At 41.1% G+C, this 19,015-nt stretch overlaps 1 protein-coding gene across 7 annotated transcripts in view; it reads left to right on the top strand.

Annotated features, from left to right (window-relative positions):
- RAPGEF6 (Rap guanine nucleotide exchange factor 6) overlaps window positions 1-18,191 on the top strand; it is a 230,347-nt gene extending 212,156 nt beyond the window's left edge. For 5 of the 7 annotated variants that reach the window (XM_060240482.1, XM_060240486.1, XM_060240484.1 and 2 more), the window contains 4 exons: window positions 3,669-3,894; window positions 8,818-9,329; window positions 14,735-15,046; window positions 17,352-18,191. In XM_060240482.1, the coding sequence (XP_060096465.1) occupies window positions 3,669-3,894; window positions 8,818-9,329; window positions 14,735-15,046; window positions 17,352-17,377 (1,076 nt within the window). In that variant the 3' untranslated portion in view covers window positions 17,378-18,191. The remainder of the gene's footprint in view (window positions 1-3,668; window positions 3,895-8,817; window positions 9,330-14,734; window positions 15,047-17,351) is intronic. The other 2 variants (XM_060240489.1, XM_060240487.1) reach the window with 1 other exon arrangement.
- The last annotated feature ends 824 nt before the right edge of the window (window positions 18,192-19,015 follow it).

The following is a 19,015-nucleotide window of genomic DNA, read 5'->3' as shown; positions in this document are numbered from 1 at the left end:
TCTGGTGTGAAATATGTTTGTCGTCACGTTCTCGTGTTCCACTGCCAATGCACCATAGCATGCAGTGCCTGCTTCATTTATATAAGAAGTGCCTTGTGCCTGAAATGCAGCTGGGTGAAGATTACTGAGTGTCACGAGCCACTTGTGTGAAAACAACTTCTTCATGCCATTCTGGCAGTTATAGCCACCCATATAGACCAGAGGTCCCCAACCCTTTTGAGTCTGTGGACAACATTGGAATTCTTAAATAGGCAGTTGATCACAATTGCAAAAAGGCTGCCACAGGAGGCAGCACCGACTGCAAAATGTCAGGGAGTGAGGTTATATGTAACTCTAATAGAAATGCTTTAACATTTCAAGCAGATGCCTTTTAATCTACCCAGCCCATTAGAAGCCCTGCTGGGCAAAAGCTCCACCTAGCCTCACCCACTTTCTAAAAGCACTTGGTGAGCACCAGGAAAGGTGTCAGCAGGTGCCATTGCACCCATGGGCACCACATTGGGGACCCCTGGTATAGACCAATCTGTGAGCCTTGGTTTTGTTTGTGTTGGTGTGGGTGAAAGAAAACTTAACTGGTATAGCAACTTGTCTAACAGAAGCAACAAGTGCACTGTTTGCATGTAGGACTTAGGCCATGCAGCCTGATCCTATGCATGTGAAGTTCCACAGCAGACCTGAACAACTTTCTTCCAAGTAAATATTTATAAAATGACGATGCTGGTTTTAGTTTGTTTAGAAATCTCAGCTAACATGCAGACATATCAGCAAAATGAGAAAACAGGCTCCTAGGCATGGGTTGGGAGGACCATTTCTGCCAGCATGGAAGGTGGGAGGGAAGCAAGGACGTTTGGGGCATTTAAGCCCAGCACTGGCTTTTAGCCAGTCAGCTCTCAAGCAGCCTACTGTGGCCTGTCTGAGAAGTCGGCCCATTGTGGAATGGGTGGGGAACACAGGCTTGTCCTGGGACACAGCTCAGATCGAAAGGAGCAGATGCTTGCCATTCAGCAGCTCTCTCATATCAAAGATGGGGTTTCATTTGCACCCACTGCTAAAACAGAGAATGGAAAAACAGCTAAAACAGAGAATGAAGGTGCAGTCTGGCAGCATCTCTTCTATCTGCTGCTCTTGGCTGATAGCACGCCCACCCCATCCCTAGAGGAAAGGGGGGCTGGAGCATAAGGAACCACAAGGCTAAGTACCCTGCTAGGGAGCAGATGGAGATGTGGGGAGAGAGGGGGCAATTTTGGCATGTTGGCTAGTAACAAAGCTTGCTGTCCAGTGATGCGTGGGTAAGGTGCTTTCATGAGGGAGGGGATTAAAAAAGCAGCCACTCATGAGAGCGATGGGATCTTCTCACAGGTCCCTGTAACTATACCATTGGACCCCAGTACCAATTTCCATCTGTGGGTTGGTGGAATTAAGCAGACTAAGCACATGCACATACACACACATGGAAGTAGCCAGCTGTTGTTTCTCTCTCTCTTTCTCTCTCTCTCAAAACAAACTAACAACAAGAAAGGAAGATCAGAAGATGGAGCAAAAGTACAAGATCCCTAGCACATACTACTCTGTCTTAAGGTAGTATATAGAACAGAGTAATGTAGCCAGTATGGGTATGCAAGGTTGTTTTTTCCTATTGGTGAGAGTCTATTGGACCCAATTTTGTGAGGATTTCCAAAAAAGTTTGGATCCTGATACTGGCAAAATATTCAGATCCAGGATTTTTTTTGGAAATCCTGATTTTTTTCCAAGTCCAGTAGACCCAAGAGGGGAAAAAAGTGGAAGGGCAAAAATAACCCAGGAGCAGCAAAAGCTCAAAAGAGAGCTCAGTTGTGTCCTTGATCTTTTCTTCAGTCTGTTTAAACCAGCCTGGTTTGAATGGACTGCAGAAGGTAAAAGGGAAGTGGAGACAGCTGATAGGCAAGAAGCAGTTTCCCAGCCTCTCAGCTGTCTCCCTGATCTTTTCTGCAGTCTCTTTAAACCAGTTTGGTTGAAATGGACTGTAAAAGAAAAAGGACTGCTGATAAGCAGGGAGCGATTTCTCCACTGGTCAGCTGTTTCCCCAATCTTTTCTACAATTCCTTTAAACCAGCCTAGTTTAAGTAGACCACAGGAAAAAAAAGGAGGGAGAAAACAGCTGATAGGTGGGGAGCAGTTTTCTAGCCTCTCAGCTGTTTCCCTGATCTTCCTGGTTCTCAAAAATATTCAGGATTTTTTCCCATTTTCCTGAAAAATCCCAGATACTTTTTGGATGGCAACATATACCCAAAAGTGTATAAAGTATTTTTTGGGTATATTTAAGGCTCAGAAAGACCCAAATGCACACCTGTAGTAGCAGTTGCCTTGCCACTAATTGGACTCTACTTAAACATGTTCAAGTTTTTTTTCCTGATTCCATCCAAAACTATTACTGGCATAGATTTTAGTTGAACTAGACATATCTTCTTCTAGAATAACAATAGTAGTTGATAGATTAAGCAGGTCCTTTTTCAGTTTATAGAAAAATCTTCCTTTTACAATCTCATGTTAACACAGTCAAGTTTTTGCAGATAACACTACTGCGTAAAAAGTATATTTTGCTAAACCATGCTATCTGTAGAGACATTCCTATTGCACGGCACACTACTGCTTCTTATTTCTCTTGTTCCTCGCTACTCCCAGTCCTATCCATTTCTATTCAGATAGTCTTTAGTCTTTATTGGTGCACCTAGTTACACAGACATAACCTTTATTGACATAACAGAAAAGAAAAACAAGGTCCAAAGGAATTTCAGAATGGGTCATACAAACCACAGTAATTTGCAAGTCCAACCAGCATGGAAATACAAGGTTACATGCCTAAATTCTCTTTACAGTGACACATCATAAGAAACTCCTTTCAATACTGCCTGCACGGCTCCTTTCCTGCTTGAATCTGAGAGTTGCTGTGCTAACCCTTCCCTCATCAAAAGAAATGCTGAATTCTATAAAGCATTTATTTTCAAAAAGGCAAAGGGAATACACTTCAATAAACATTTTCAAAATGTAAAACTGGCACCTTGTGGTGCAGGAGAATCTAGCACATCCATTTCCCACCTTTTGAATTTTCTGCTGTTTGGTTTGGTTGGTTTAGAAGGTTACAACGCATTGAATTCGCAGTGTTTGACACAAGAAAACTGTCCTATTCCCTTCTGCTTGCTCCTGAATAGTTTTTTGTTATGTCTGTGTGTATTTTTTTTAACTTGTAAAAATCTTTTTCACATTTGAGGTAACAGTAACTTGGTGTTATTGGGGATTGGTGAATTTTAGCGTACGTTTCAGTTGATAGCTGCCATATTTCTTTTTCTTCATATTCTGAAAATGACGAGGAGTCTTGAAATTTGGTGGTCTAACAGACTTTTGAAGAAGCTCTACCCCTTGTACTGAAGGGGTTTTTTTCTGGTTTAATTATATTATCTCACAAATATGCTATTTGTTTGTCTCTCATAAATACACAAAGCAATTAATGAAGCTTTGTTCTGCTTTGATTTTTTCCCCCTCTCAAACAGACTTGAGCAGCATTACTTGAACATGTGAAGAGGGGGAATGAATTGGTTAAAAGAATTTAGTCTATGAAAGAGTGTTAAGCTGGGTGATAAGTAAATCTGTCTGAATTCTTTAATGTTCTTCTCTTCTCCTGCCACACTTAGGCTATGCCCTCATACCGTCTGCCAAATCTGAGAATTTCTCAGATTCTAGTCACAGTGAGATCTCTTCACGGTCCAGCATTGTAAGCAACTGTTCAGCTGACTCGATGTCTGCAGCCCTTCAGGATGAGAGATGCTTGCCTCAGGCCATTGTGGTAGATTTAGGAGGAACAGCAGAAAGGAAAGAGCATCGTCAACCCTCCTTGGAATATAGCCAGCCTTGCACTGGGTAAGGGATACTCCGCTGAGACATATAAAAGAAGATTTTAATGACGGCACATTACATTCATGCCATTTATTTCCTTGGTTGTAATCATTCTTATGTGTAATGTTAGCCTGCTGAACAGAATTCAGTACTTAAAAAGAGAGAGGTGTACACTCTGCTTAGGGAATTTCATACAGTAATTTCCCCTGTAGTTGTAAGTCATAAAAAAAAGAAAATGCAAAAAAGAAGGAAGGAGAAAGAAAGAAAGAAAGAAAGAAAGAAAGAAAGAAAGAAAGAAAGAAAGAAAGAAAGAAAGAAAGAAAGAAAGAAAGAAAGAGAAAGAAAGAAAGAAAGAAAAAGCCCACTTAGGCAGTGAAATTTGAATAAATTGCCTCTGGTATTACACTAGGTACTGAATGTTCAAAGATGTCATCCTGGGAAACTCCATTAAAACTTTTTAAATGGTTACCTGTTTAATGTATAGCACAATAGTATTTTAATGGCTGTTCTAGCAAGTAGGAAATTTACTTATGCCTTAAGGAATATTGTCAGAAACTGTTTGCTTTTATTATAGCGAAATGGCTGCTGCCAGTGAGGAGCTGGACTAGGACTGTTATGACTAAAGGTTCCATGGCATGAAGTGCTTGTACGAACTTTCGTATGAGCCATGTTAGGCTACATAACTGAGCAAGCCACACTGATTGATTTGTAATGAGTCACTACTTCTTTCTGATCTCTATGCATCACACTGATGGGATTTACACCTGTGTAGAGTTTCCATTCAGAAACTTTTGGAGTAAGCTTTTAAGGAAAAAAAAATCTGTCCCTTCAGAGAGGGACGTTCTTGACAGTGCACATCCAAGGGTGAGTCTCATCTTGCTCAGTTCCTTTCGCTTTGCTGTAACAGGAGCAGTGTTTTGGATACGTCTTCAGAGGCTCCTTTTTCTGCAGACTAGTTTTCTTCAAAGCAAAAAATATATATACTTAGTCATCACCTCCTACTTTCTCTCTTTCTGATCAGTTTTTCTACTTTCCTATATTTCTTTCATTGTCTCTATGGTGCAGAGGACAACTCTGTCAACAGTGAAGGGAAAAGCTACTTTCAGGTGTTAGCTGCAACCTGCGTCTCCTGTGCCTTGGGGAATAGTAAACAGTAGAGACTTGTGTCCACTTCCTCAAATTTACAAAGCAAGCAAGGCACAACAAAATCTACTGTTCTACATGCAACACTGTGGGAGAATTCTCTCTGCCTCTGAGACAACAACAGGATAGTCAGCACTGATGGCACAGAAACGTGTGTTCCGGTTTTGGCTGTTTCAGCTCAAGCTTTCAAAGTTGTGTGGATACTGACCACTTCAGAATCCAGTGATCAGCAGACAGTAAAACTAGAGCTGAAGAGACCAGTTCTTTTACTTACATAGTCAAAGGAAAAAATACAAAAAGAAACATAAACCCAGGGAAAGTTAATGGAGATCTTCTTCACTGCTGATCTCAGCTCCTGAGGTAAATATTTTCCCTGTGTTTTGGAGGACTCTATGGTGGGACCATGAGAGCCAATCCTCAAAATCAACAAAGATAGTCTAACACCAAAAATCCTCTCTACTAATCTCTAATGTATAACTTGTTGAGTCATTCTACAAAGGGCAGTTGGGATATTTTCCAAGTGGGAAGCAACCACCATCAACACTTCAGTTTTCACCATCATCAAACTGTGTTACTCAATAGTGTTTACTTTGTTCCCTCCAACCAGCCTTAACTCTCTTCCTTAAAAGGGATTACCTTCCGCAGAAAGAGGCAATAGAAGCTTCTACTCACAATACTTCAACAACTCAGAAGACGTGTTTGTTCCATGCTCACTTTCTTAGGAGTGCATGTGTACTGTTCTACATCTCTTGGCTGCCCTAGGCGTGCATGTCCGTGGGGAGAAGTCTTATCATTATGAAGCTGCCTTATAGTGAATCAGACCTTTGGTCCATCAAAGTCAGTATTGTCTACTCAGACTGGCAGCGGCTCTCCAGGGTCTCAAGCTGAGGTTTCTCACACCTATTTGCCTGGACCCTTTTTTGGAGATGCCAGGGATTGAACCTGGGACCTTTTGCTTCCCAAGCAGATGCTCTACCACTGAGCCACCGTCCCTCCCCAATCAGTCTGGGGCTGCCTCTCGGGCAGAGCCCAGGCAAATGCATGTGGCAGCAACTGAGCCTGGGAGCTTCTACATTGCAAAGGTAGCCATAGCTCACACTCGAGGAGAAATAGAGCAATTAACAGACACCACATTTCCTGCCATTCTCACCATCATTCTCCAATTCTGACATGTTTATTGCCTTTTGCTGTTTCCCCATGCAACTTATACTATCCAGACCAAACCCTTAGGTTAACAAAAGAATGACAGTGTAGAATGAGAAGATCTCTCTCTTTTAAACTCCTTGACAAATAGGCCTACTATGGGCAGCAATGCACCCTTGGTAATCTTCGTTTTTTACCCTTGGTAATTTTGATGGTAATCATTCCCCCTCGCTGCAATGGGAGCATTACTTCGTAAGGACTCCAGAGTTACCCATCCTAGGACTTACCCTTGATTTCATATTTGAAAAGGCTGTTCTTCTTTCAGAGAAGATACTGACCCTAACCTAGCTGATGGGAACTCCATTTATCAGCCTTTGCAATGCCCAGCACATTGAGAGACTGCTGGGCCTCAAGACAGCAATCTACTACAGTATGTATAGTTTGTCAGGCTGAGAATGAAACCTCTGCAGTGCTGGTCAAATAACAACTTCCAACTGTTGGGGGACTTGTAGGATAAATTGATGCACATTAAAAGCACTGGTGCTCCAAAGCCTTATATAGTGAATGCTCACTCCTCTGCCAAGAGGTCCCCTTCACATGACCTTCTCCTCAAGTAACCCTCATGACCAATACTCCTTGCTAGTGGCCTGGAGAATAATTCTGGACTGCTACCTTCAGACACTCTGAAGGAGCTTTTTCTGAACGGCAGAAATTACTAGATAGTTCTTGTAATTGTGGAAGTGGAGAATAAGTTAAAGTGCTTTAATACTTGTGGCCTTAACATAAGATGGAGCCACCTGGCTGGCTCCTATGCCTTGTTCTCCTCCATTGCCTAGGACTGACATACTTGTCTCTCAAGGGCAATCTAACACCCATCCTGGGTTTACATCTGGTAATATAGGGACACTCCCTCTTTGTCCAGTCCTTTCTTAAGAAATTAGAGTCCTCATCAGGTTTCATCCTCCAGTGACATCACCTAAACCTGGATGGGAGTCACAGTTGATCCTCACTCTGGTCATGGAAAAGCCATTTGAGTCCTTGACCACCTATGACCTGCTGATCCTCACTTAAAGAATAACCTTCCTCAGAGGCAGAAGGAGCCCTGCTCCTTTCAGGAATCATCCTGACCTGTTTTTTCCAGACCCAGTAAGAGTGTCTCCCCAGAGATGAAGTTACTTGGTAATATCTACTGTAAAGTTCTGCTATGATCTGTTCCAGAAGACTCTTCCTGAAGTTATTCCACAAGTCTTCCTGTCAACAAAAGGATCCCCATTATTGAACTTTGCAGAGCTGCTACCCAACCACAGTGAGCCACCTTGGCAAAGCACTAGCCCTTTACTTCAGAACTAGAACACTTGTCCTCAGTGCTTTCTAGATCTAGCTGAGATACTACCAGGTAGATAAGCTAGCCCAGCGATGTGATGCACAGAGACCATAAAGAAATAAAAACAAGTTGCTTGCTTATAACGGTTGTTCTTTGAATGGTCATCTGTGCATTCACATGCCCTTCCCACCTTTTCTGCAACAGATACTTTTAACTTGCTTTGAGTGAGAAGAGGCAACTCCTCACCCTTGGACATGTACAACTGAGATTGTCCTTTGGGGGTATAGGATTATTGTGTCTAAAACATAGCTCTAGAAACTTCTGAATCAAAGTTTTGCGTGGAAGCAAGGCGTATCAGCATGAATGCTCAGAAGACTACTTGAAGAAAAATAGTTAAAGATGAGCGCTTCTTTTGCTCATCAATTGGTAAAAATAAAATATTGGGGCATTTTTTACTTTTTGTTTTTGAGTATTGCACTGTTCAGAAGCAGCTTGTGCTGGTCATGTAAATGCAAAGTACATTGCTGTTTGGCCTCCATGGAGATTTTACTTAGTGTTGTCTTTGAGATGCATTTAGATAGTGCTGACTTTTGTTTCCTGCATTGGAAATCTGTGAGCAGTGACCAGATGCTTAAAATGCAAGAGCAGTAAAGTTGACCAATACTGACAGAAAAATGTAATAAGAACTAATCATGCAAATCAGATATTTTATTGTTTCTAATTCAGAGAAACTTTTGAGTATTTATTTTCCATTTCTCCTATCTTGTCTTCTGGTTCAGAAGTAAAGTGTGTATGAGTTTGTGCAAATTAAGTAGTAGAGGCCTGTCTGAGACAGGAAATTTCATTTAGATAGAAAAACAAAATAGTATTGAAAAATCTTATTTATGAGAGTCCAGTTATAGCATGTGAGTGTGTAATTATATGATCTGTACTCAAGATAATTTGGGGAGGGGGAGACAGAAGAATGATAGAAACTGATATGTCTTTGTTGGGAGAGTTTGTTGGAGGAGTCTGGGAAAAGACAACTATTTGCAGCGGAAATCAACAGTACAGACATGGAAAAATAGAGAAGGTTTTAGTGCAGACATGATTCAGAAGAAAGCAATGGTTAAAACGCAATTGTAGAAACAGTTTCCACCTTGCTGGATTGTACTCTTAATTTACACACAGACATGCTCAGAAGTCTGCATAATGTTCTGCTGAGATCTAAAATGCTTGTTACTTGAAGAGAAGAGGCAAGTGAACATTTATATTAGATTATGGTGACATTCGCAATGCTTGCATATTCTCTAAATAAACACTGTTCTCTTCCTAATTTCCATTATCTTCAAATTCAGCTGGCCACTGTCCAGACCTCCAGTGATCCGAGGACTGCCTGTCTCATCTTCCATGAGTACTGAGGAGATCTCCCATGAGCACATTATGATAGAAGCAGCAGACAGTGGTCGTGGAAGCTGGACTTCTTGCTCCAGTAGTTCTCATGATAATTTCCAAACCATCCAGAACCAGAAGGGATGGGATCTCTTAAACTCTTACCGTCACACTCATTTAGAAAGAGCCATTGCTGAAGTAGAGCCTTCAAGCTGCTGTCCTGAAGAGGCCCATTTGCAGTCCAGTGCCCATTCAAATAGTAGCAGGCAGTCAAAAGCTGGCATGGACTTTGACCAATCCCGGCAGAGCTGGGCTTCCTCGAGTTCTCTCTCCGACACCTATGAAGCAAACTATGGGACAATAAAACGAAGGGGACTCGACAGCCCAACAGCAGACCAGACTGAAGTTTTGGACTCCAAATCAGGCAGTGATGCGGCTTACAAAACTATCACTTCAAGTACAGAGAGAGGCCTCATAGGTAAGCCAAGTCAAAGGCTTGTGGAAGCTTTCACATCTGTTACTCATTATGTTATTAAGCTGTTAAGAAATGACATCAGCCGAACAGGGGGTGGACTGCCTGTTAAAATCTAGCTTGTGCACATGTTTCCAATCAAATAAATCCTCAGAGGATATGTTTCCAAACCTCCTTGGGAGTGCAGGACGTGGGATTTAAAACTAGAGAACAATACATTTCCTTACTGCTTTATAGGGAAGGGAGCTAGTTTTAACTAGCTTCCATCAGACCACTTTTTTTCTGTCAGATTCCTTACAGCTCTTCCTCTGATTAAGACTTTGGGCTCTTGTTTCTTGAGCAGTCACCATGCTGAAGCAGAAAGTGTCTAGTGAGTGAATCCAGGCAAAGAGATTCTCTTTAGCTGTTCAGTGCTGCCAGCCCATTTCTCTTGTTTCCAAGACAGAAAGGAAATAGTCTTCCTGGTGTCATTTTGCACTTCCAGCAAATCTGTAGGCATCCAAATGCTGAATGCCCTAAAAAGATTGGTGGTATCTGTGCCAAGAAGATCCAAATTCCACAGCAAAAATAGACTCACATTTGGAAAACTAGAAAAGGCAGGCTTAATTGTGCACTGCTTGTACATGGAAGACAAGATGTAAACTATGCCAATTTTTGATGTAAAAATTATTCTTTGATATGAGAACCACAAAGTGAAGATTGTGTAGCGTAAAGATCTTCCAAGAGTCATAACACAAATGTGCTTTGAGGTTTTTTTATAATTCATTTCCCCCACAAAATAGGGGAGATTCTAGTTTTAAATTCTATACTCTGAACAAACTAAACGTATCACTCCAATAACTTGCTGTGGTTAGACATGTTTCAGTGCACACACCAGACTCCTCTGTCTGCAAACAATTGTCTAGTTCACACTGCTAGAGATAACAGCATGAAAAATCTGGAACAATCCCCACTTCCCAGAGGGTCACTTGTGATGAATATATGCTGCCACTGCCTCATTCCCCTTAGGCATACAAATTGAAAACATTTGAAAATGTTTGTTCTAAATTTGAAAGCGCACAAGGCAAAATAGTAGAAGAGGTATGTGTTCAGCAATAGGAATATACACCTTACTTGTGACTCTGTGCTTTGGAGGTGGGGAAGAGAGGAAGAGAAGGAGGGGAAACTCTTTCCTCTGCCTGGCTTTCTGTACCAATCTCCTCCCTCATATATCCCAATATTTTCTAAATAGTGACACAGAGGAAGGAAAGGAAAGTTATGGCTTGGTGGTGATGGGCAAGAACAGACTTCCAACACAGTTAAATTTATGGTAGCTGCATTGCTTGGTTAATCTCCGTTTCCAAATCTGTTGCAGAAGCTTTCCTTGGGTATAGGAGAGACAGACAGGCTACATGTTGAGGCCAAGACCTCCAAACCCTCATGACAAGTTGAGGAACTGAGGTCAACTAGATATGCTGACTTGAATATTTGGTTCATAAACTGCCAGGGGATGGTTCAAGGGAGCAACATCTCTGTATCAGGGATCCATGCTGCTGCTATAGCATTTTCCTCAGAAGACCAAATTCTTTCTGGGAGAGAGAAGCTAACTTTTTGTGATCATCCAGATGTATTGGTGTGGGTAGATTCAGTGAAGGAATTCTCTGTACTGGAAAGTCAAAAGGTGAGACTCAGGATTACCTCTGTATTCTTCTCCTGTGGTGATCAGTCAGGGTTGCTAGCTGATCCAAACACCGAAGAGAAAGAAATTGATGTACCAGGTTCCTAAATGCCTCCTGTCTTTCTGCCTGCACTTCCCAATGCTTGATGCTGTCCGCTGCTAGGTGCTGTACCTGCATCATTCTTTTTCAGCCTTAAATTGCTCAGATGAACTTGTTGCTTTGTATTTTCTCCCTCCAGCAGTGCCTCTATCAGCTGTTCTCAGGAAGATCAACCAATGTCTTTTTACTTGCCCACAGCTTTGCTTTCTGCCAAAACCAAACCCCTTCTCTTTCCATGCACTGCTGTGGGCTGCTGCTCAATAATATCCTAGGTCAGAATATATTCCAGTGTAATTTATGAAATCGGGGTGGGGGGGGGAGGTGACCCGACCCTGGAAACCCAATTACCATTGAAAAAGAAAAACATCCTGATAGTCTTTTAAAAGTGTTCTGTATTAGTTATATCAAATTTCAATGGCAATAGGGTTTCCAGGTCCTTTTTTTCTGATTTCATAATAATATCCCATGTCAGGTATAAGATATAAGAATATGGAAGGATGAATTTTCTTTGAGATTTTTCACTGTGGGGGTGACTGAATGCCCTCCAGGAAGCCCTACAATGAAGATGATGATTATGTGGAGGAGGGTGTTCACCTTTGACCATTTCACCCTTGTGCTGCTGGAGCCTGTTTGTGAACATAGAGATGAGGAAGAGGTGCATTTGCACTCTTATTGTTGGGCCTTCAAAGCACATTTTAAGCTTATTTCTTTTTAAGAACAATAATTATCATATCTTAGCTATTTGATTGATCAGAACATATTTAAAGAGGAGGGTTGGGCAGCTTTTCCAGTCAGTATTCACAAACTGGAAACCATTGTGTTACCAGCTGACCCATTTAGATTATAAAAAGTCAGTACCTACTCGCAAGGGGGGATCCCTTCCCCCTCTAAGCCTTCTTCTACCCCTGCTCACTGCAACTCCAAGTCACTTCACATCACCACTGATGACTGGGGAAAGCAATGGCAAACCACCCTGTAAAAAAGTCTGCCACGTGATGCTATGTCACCCCAGAGTTGGAAACAACTGGTACTTTCACAGGGGACTGCCCTTACCTTTATCCACATTGCTAAGGAACATTTTAAAAGGTTGGTGTGTACAAAGTGACACTGGTTGGAGGAAATCCCACCTCTCCACCTGCCTCCACCTCTCAATCAATGTGCCCACCCATGCATTAATGACTCCTTGGCTGTCTGTTTAGAACTTCCCTCTGGCTTTTAGTCAGTCAAAAGAGAGCAGCAGCAGGAAGAAACTGGTGGGTGGAGTAGAAGCAGTTAGAAGTTGGAGATAATGTTTTTAAAGGACAGTGGAGCCCACAGCTACAGAGACTGGGGTTGAAAATGATCCTTCTCTCCCACTTGCAAGGATTTGCATTTGCAGTCCTTTTAAAACTTCCCCCTGAAATTTAGCCATTCATATTGCTGGAGAAACAGCATTGGAGCTGGGCAAGTGGCAGTGAGGAATCTTCCTCATTCCCAGCTCCAGTTCTGCTTTTGCTTCTTCCTATCTTCCCCCACCCATTATCTCTCTCTGTTTCTATCTGTCTGTCTCTCTTTCCCCTCCCTCCCTCTTTGTCACCCTCTCACACTCTCAGCAAGTCAGTCTTTCTTGAGGTGGTAGAGGGGAAGAAGTCTCTCACTCTCCCCCCCCCCCCACCCGAGAAAGTTTTAAGAGGACAGTGGAATTCACAGCAAAAGAGGTAGGGATAAGAAGCTCAAATATCTTTTTTAAACATCCTGCTGCTGTTTAGTTATTCATACTGCAGGAGGAATCCTCATCAATCCCAGCTCCAGTCCTTCTTTTGCTTCTCTCTCTCTTTGGCTATTATCAACCTGTCTCTCTCTCACTGTCCATGCAGCAGGGCCTGGAGTAGATTCCTAAGGTGGGCATTTCAAAAGGTGTTGGAGGGAGAAATTCACCCCTCCTTGAGGTTTTTTGTTGGTTTGTTTTTGTTTTGTTTTTTTAAAAAAACTTTTTTGGATTTTTCTGCAGACCCACGGAGTCCCCTGAGTCTGTAGAAGAACCTATTTGGGGAGAGTGTACCCTCTGTTTGTGGGAATAAGTATATATAGAATTAGATATATAGATTAGATAATTAGAGGATACTGCAATATGAAGGAATTTTCCAAAGTCCACAAATAAAGATTTTCATAAATGATCACTTTATTTAAAGACATCTGCCAGGAGATACAGTGCAAATGAAAGCTAATTAACAGTTTGCTGGGGGTCATAACTTGCTCATCAAAAGGCAGCTGCTGAAGACTGTTGCCCTCACATCACCCTAGAGGGTGGAGGCCTTTCTTTACATTCTTTTTCTGCCTTACTCTTAAGGAAAAAGAAATTTCTTCAAAGGCTTTGGAGCTAGGGTAGCCTCACCCTTTCTGTATAAATGCAACATATCTTGTGCCATCAAAACATCCTATATTATTGTTCCTATGCCTTTTTAATTATTTCTTACAATTTCCTATTTGCTTTGTGCACCTTTTTCTTGGGCATGCACTCATGATCAGCACACTAGCTCAACTGATGGAAGTTTAGTTGGTTTAAAACTATGAACCCTAGTTTTCCCTTTATTCTAATCCTTTCTTTAAAAAGTTGCTGCCCTGCTTTCCCAATGTAGTGTCTAAGGTGGTTAGCAATTACATAATAATCACAATGAAATACAATAAATATTTAAAGGCCAACGTAGAGGATACCAAATTGATATTTATAGCCTTCTGCATGGATTGCATCTGATTTAGGGACCAACTCTGCATCCAATATTAACGTGATTTCTCTAGCTAACTTAGCTACTTTTGGAATATGATAAAGTGGATGGTTAAAATGAGGCAGCTTTAGGAAACAAAGAAATCCATCAAACTTCAACATTGCAGGCTAAATTAGATAAGGCAAGTGATACAATTAAATTAGGTTATTTAATAATGTGAATTAGCAGCAACATTGCTGATATTAAAGAGGTTAAAATAATGAGCCCAAAGTACACTTAGTAGAAGGCAAAGGATTCTTAGCAGTTTTTCCACTGACAGCCATAATGCGGTTGGGCTTCCTACCTTTAGCAGAGCACCAATATGGATGCCTGTAGCCAAATAAAATATGTAATGTAGATACTACAAGTAGCTATCAAATTTGTTTTCCAGCAAGCACATTGGCAAAACTAATTTTGGGTATCTCTTTGATTTGCTAGTCCTATTTTTTTTATGTTTCCCTTCTTTCCTTTCTTTTTCTTTCTTTACTTGTTCATTTTTTTCACAATAGAGCTTTTCTTCCTCCTAGTACAATTTAATATTCTTGCTTGAAAATTGGAGGGAAGGGGTTCCTATGGCCTTGACATAGAATGAGTTGTAGAAGTGCAGATTTATAACAATCCCTGTTGCTCTCTTTAAATTTGCAAGCATTTAGGAGGTGAGAACTTGCTAAGCACCGCTTCATTTTCTATGAATCTAGTAATCTGGCTGCTGAACTGTGAATTTTTTTTTCAGTCGTTAACATTTAAAAAAACCTGACAATAGCTTTTATAACAAATGATTTTAAGTTTACCTTTTGTTTTCAGTTTTTTGGTTAGCCATTTGTAACATTTCACTTGTTTTTTCCCAAATGCTTTTTCCCCTCCATTTGTTTCTTTCATTAACATTTCCATTGCTTATTTCTTGTGCCAGTGTACTGTGTCACCTCATCTAAGGAGGACAATAGGTATAGGGAGCCACCGCCCACCCCGCCAGGATATATGGGCATTTCTTTAGCGGACTTAAAAGAAGGATCACCTCACCACCCACACTTAAAACCTCCTGACTATAGCGTGGCGGTACAGAGGTCAAAGATGCTGCATAGCAAGCTCTCTAGGCTCTCATCTGCTCCTCTGAGTAGTGAACCAGTGGCCTGTTTTCCAAAGAAGATGCCTCAGTGGCATAGCCGGCAGCCGTCCCATCCTAAGCTAGCTGATATGACTGACGCAAATAGTGAAGAGGACGGTATGTTAAAGATCTAATTTGATAGTCAACTGCTGTGTAATTCTGTATTGGAAATGTATGGGCCGTTTTATCTCACAAAAATCACCTTGTATGTGAGTCTGTGTGTGTGTGTCTGTGTTTTATAAATCATCACTTTTTAAATGCTGTTGTGGAAATGAACAATGATTTTTTAAAAAATCAGCAAACGTGTCCCTGCCGTTAATGATCAATGCAGGCAGGGCTGGACTGGAAGTCAAGCCAAGTGGGCCCTGCAGCACTGGCAGTATCCATAGAGGCTGCCTGGCTTTGGCCCAACCTGCAGCAATGTGGGGGAAGCTAGCAGTTAAGCAGACTCCCATCATCCTTGCTGCTAGCTAGCTCTGATCTGAAGGCCTCCTCTGGAACTACCAGCAGTGTGGGGGTTTGGCTCACCTTGCTCTTGCCGCCAACAGGCATCCAAGACTTTGGCCCACCAGAAATTTCCCTGGTAAGTTAAAGGGCCAATTCACTCCTAAACGTGGTTGTTTGCAACGTGTGAAGCAGAGGCCCAAACATAAGAAAATTCTCTCACAGCTGCTAACGATTAAATTTTACCTTGTTTGTAGCCAGAATAAATAGAGCTAGGTACATGTAAGTTGATTTTATCACCTTGAAGTTATCAGAGTGAATGTGCAAACAGATGTTCTCTTCCCTCTTGTGACCACCCTTAGATTTTTGATAAGAGTGCCATCAGAATAAAAATGTTTTAAGTTGCTGCTTCAGTTATTTACAACAGAGCAGCAAGCCTAATGAAACTTGTTGGCTGACAGAAGCAAGCCCACAGAGGCCCATTTATTGCATAGTGCTGATACTTTCTACTTGACCCATGTTCTGAACTGTTTACACCATTCCAGTCATCCAGTCATGTTGTAAAAGGCGTAATTCATATTCAGAACTAATGCCTTATCATTTTACCTTCCTGGGCATAAATCTCAGTTGGTTATAGAGAGCCAGATTTGATTTTTCTGTTTCTCTAGTCTTCCAGCAATGTTGGCCTTTTTTTGTATTTCATTTGTTTCATATTTGGCCTTCTGTTATCCATTAATTTAGTCGTTTGGCACAATTATTTTGTTTTCTGATTTTATTTCAGAAAAAAATGTTGATGTAACATGTTTCCTTGACTTTTAAAAACATCGGTCTTGTTTGCCTTGTTTGCAGTTGTGCTGTAATCATAGGGTGTGGATGGATGTGCATAGAGTTGTGCATGACTGTCTTGTTAATCTTGCATAAGAGTGGATTCCCATTGTGCATGCCTTTGTGAGGTTACTAAACCTCTGAGGTGCTATTTTTTGTACCCACCAGCAAGACTCTCTTCCTGACTCAGATGCTAAAAAGCTCCAAAAAAATAACATACTAGAATGTATTCTCTGACCAAACTTTTAACCCTGTGTCAATATGAAATTAAATTGGGCGGACTAGCTGGCATCGACAGAGCTGCTTTTAAGTAGCTTCACATTCCTTTGAACCACCATGTAGTATCACAAACTGAGTTCGAAAGTCTTTTAGTTAGGCATGGGGTAGTCTAGAGTTTAAGAGTTACATTGTTGTAACTACAGGGAGGTCAATGGGCTTTGAAGATTATGACTCTGTTTAGGACTGCACTGGGAGAAATCCAAATCTAGTAGTGTGATTTTTTTTTTTTTTTTGGAATTCTGGCACATAATTACAAGCCTATGAGTAACCAAAGTTTCAGATGCCTTTTAATTAGCATTTTGCTATTAATTGTTCATTATGATGGACAATTGAAACAGTTCTTTGGCAATCAAGTGTGTCAGTATTTTCCCATCCCTTTAGCTTAAATTCTAGCCTTTAGATCGAAGCAGTGAAACTTAGGTATTGTTCAAGGTAGATTTAGGTATTTTATACAAGGATGATATAAACACAACAGCAACTATAAGCTTATGGGTTTGGGAACAAAAGTTGCCAAAAGAAAACAGTTTCTGATAGTCAGTGGCAGGGGCACAGATCTGGCATGTGCACAATTTCCAATTTTAAAGTACCATGTCAGAAAGGACACAATATTTTGATGAAGCAAGATCTGTTTCATTTTGACAATTGCCTTTCCATCTATATGATCAAAATCACATGGGGTGGTATATAAGATCTGAAAATGTTTACTGATTGTTTTATTAAGTTCAAAAGAGCTCATGTGCAGAGATGCTTGGTTTACATGGAATTGCTGTAGGGGAAGAGTTGGGTATAGTCCGTGCATTTAGTAAATACAAGAACTGTGCTTATGCTTTCTCTTTTGTATTGACAGTTTACTGTGTCTTTTTTTATTTCACAGAAGATGAACAAGTATCGGCAGTCTAGCCTTTGTGCTTCCTGCAACAATTTCTTCAAGTCACAGTAAAAGGAAGGATCCATACAATCCTGTTAGCTGTAGCTGACAGCTTGCTGCTATTGACTTCAATGTTGCATTTGCCTCTATAATAAACAAATGATGGGCTCTTTTTAGTCTACAGTGGTCCTCTCTATGGTATCAGAACCTATTTATGCGGGGGAAAAGAGACAGATATTTCCAAGGAATACTGACCCTGTAATGGCAGAAAGCAGAATCGCAGACAGACCTTTTAATGGTTGGGGCCACCTGCCACTTGGAAGCTTTCTTCGATAGAAAATCCTAGAATCTTTTGGTAGACCACTCAGATATTTTCTATACCATTACTGCTCTCAGTCGATGAATGTTATTTTATGTGCGTATGGAAGAAACTGCAAAGCTACAGCAAAACCAAGGGAACTTCTGCAACAATCTGAAGAGTAATTTATTAATTTGGAGTTTATATAAAGTTTTTGTTTGTTTGTACATGTATTTGGAATGCTCTGGTTGGCTAATGTGAATGCTTTTATAAAGAAAATAAGGTAACAAATTATCTTGGTGTTAACAGTATGTCTTATGCTAGCAAAACACTTTTGACTTCTGAGGAGGAACTGGATGTTCATGAGTGCAGCTAGAGGTTTACACACAATGCAACTTAAACCTCTTTTGTGAAATGCCAACCCCTTGAGGTGCATATTTAAAGTGTGTATTGATGTACATACAGTAGTGAAATGCTGCCACCTATTGGTCCTGTATTTTAAAACTGGCAAAGTACACGTGACCATCCTTTTAACTATCCAATTGCCTGTGTTTCTTTTCCAATTTCCTGTTCTTATCCTCCAGCAAAAGCGAATCATGGTGTCTGTCTGTATTTACAGCACAATCCACTGGGAAGCCCTCCCATGCAGGTCTCACGGTAACAAATGGAAAGAAGCACAAAGGAGAACATGGCTGCTGTATGAATTGTGCCCTGAATTTGTAATCTCTTGCCACCTAACCAAAGCTTGTACTGGAGCAGTACCTGTCATGTCAGTGTACCCAGCTTGAGGTATTCAGAATTTATTAGTAGTGCTTGATTTCTGATGACAGCTGCCAGAATTGCAGTTTGTCTGGAAGTCACATGCCCTGACCTGCAAACTTTTGCCTCTGATCCAGATGTAGAGGCTGCTAGTGGTTGCTGGGTAGAGGGGCTTGTTCTGCATCTGCTCCTGCGCATATTCTGTTAGTATGGATTCACATAATCCTAAAGGGAATTGTTACATTTGAAAACAAGTTTTGGCTAAATTCCAGTGAAACTTGGCTCTAATTGCTGTTAAATTGTAAAGTTTCTCTGCAACTGTAAGACTTGGACTAAAACAGGTGAGGTTCATTATTTTAGTCTTTTTTGTTGTTTTTACCATTGTCACAGCTGACTTGTGGCAACCCTGTAGGGTTTTCAAGGCAACAGACATTCAGCGGTGGTTTGCTATTGGCTGCCTCTGCATCATGATCCTGGTATTCCTTGGAGGTCCCCCATTCAAATACCAGCCAGGGCCAAACTTGCTTAGCTTCTGAGATTTGACAAGAGCTGGCTAGCCTGAGCTATCTGGGTCAGGGCTTCAGTCTTTAGGAACTGCAGATCATCACAAGAT

The sequence above is a fragment of the Heteronotia binoei genome, chromosome 5, assembly GCF_032191835.1.
Source record: "Heteronotia binoei isolate CCM8104 ecotype False Entrance Well chromosome 5, APGP_CSIRO_Hbin_v1, whole genome shotgun sequence".
Taxonomy (NCBI): domain Eukaryota; kingdom Metazoa; phylum Chordata; class Lepidosauria; order Squamata; family Gekkonidae; genus Heteronotia; species Heteronotia binoei.
The sequence above is the reverse complement of the archived record's forward strand: the minus strand, read 5'-3'. Positions and strand labels throughout refer to the sequence as shown.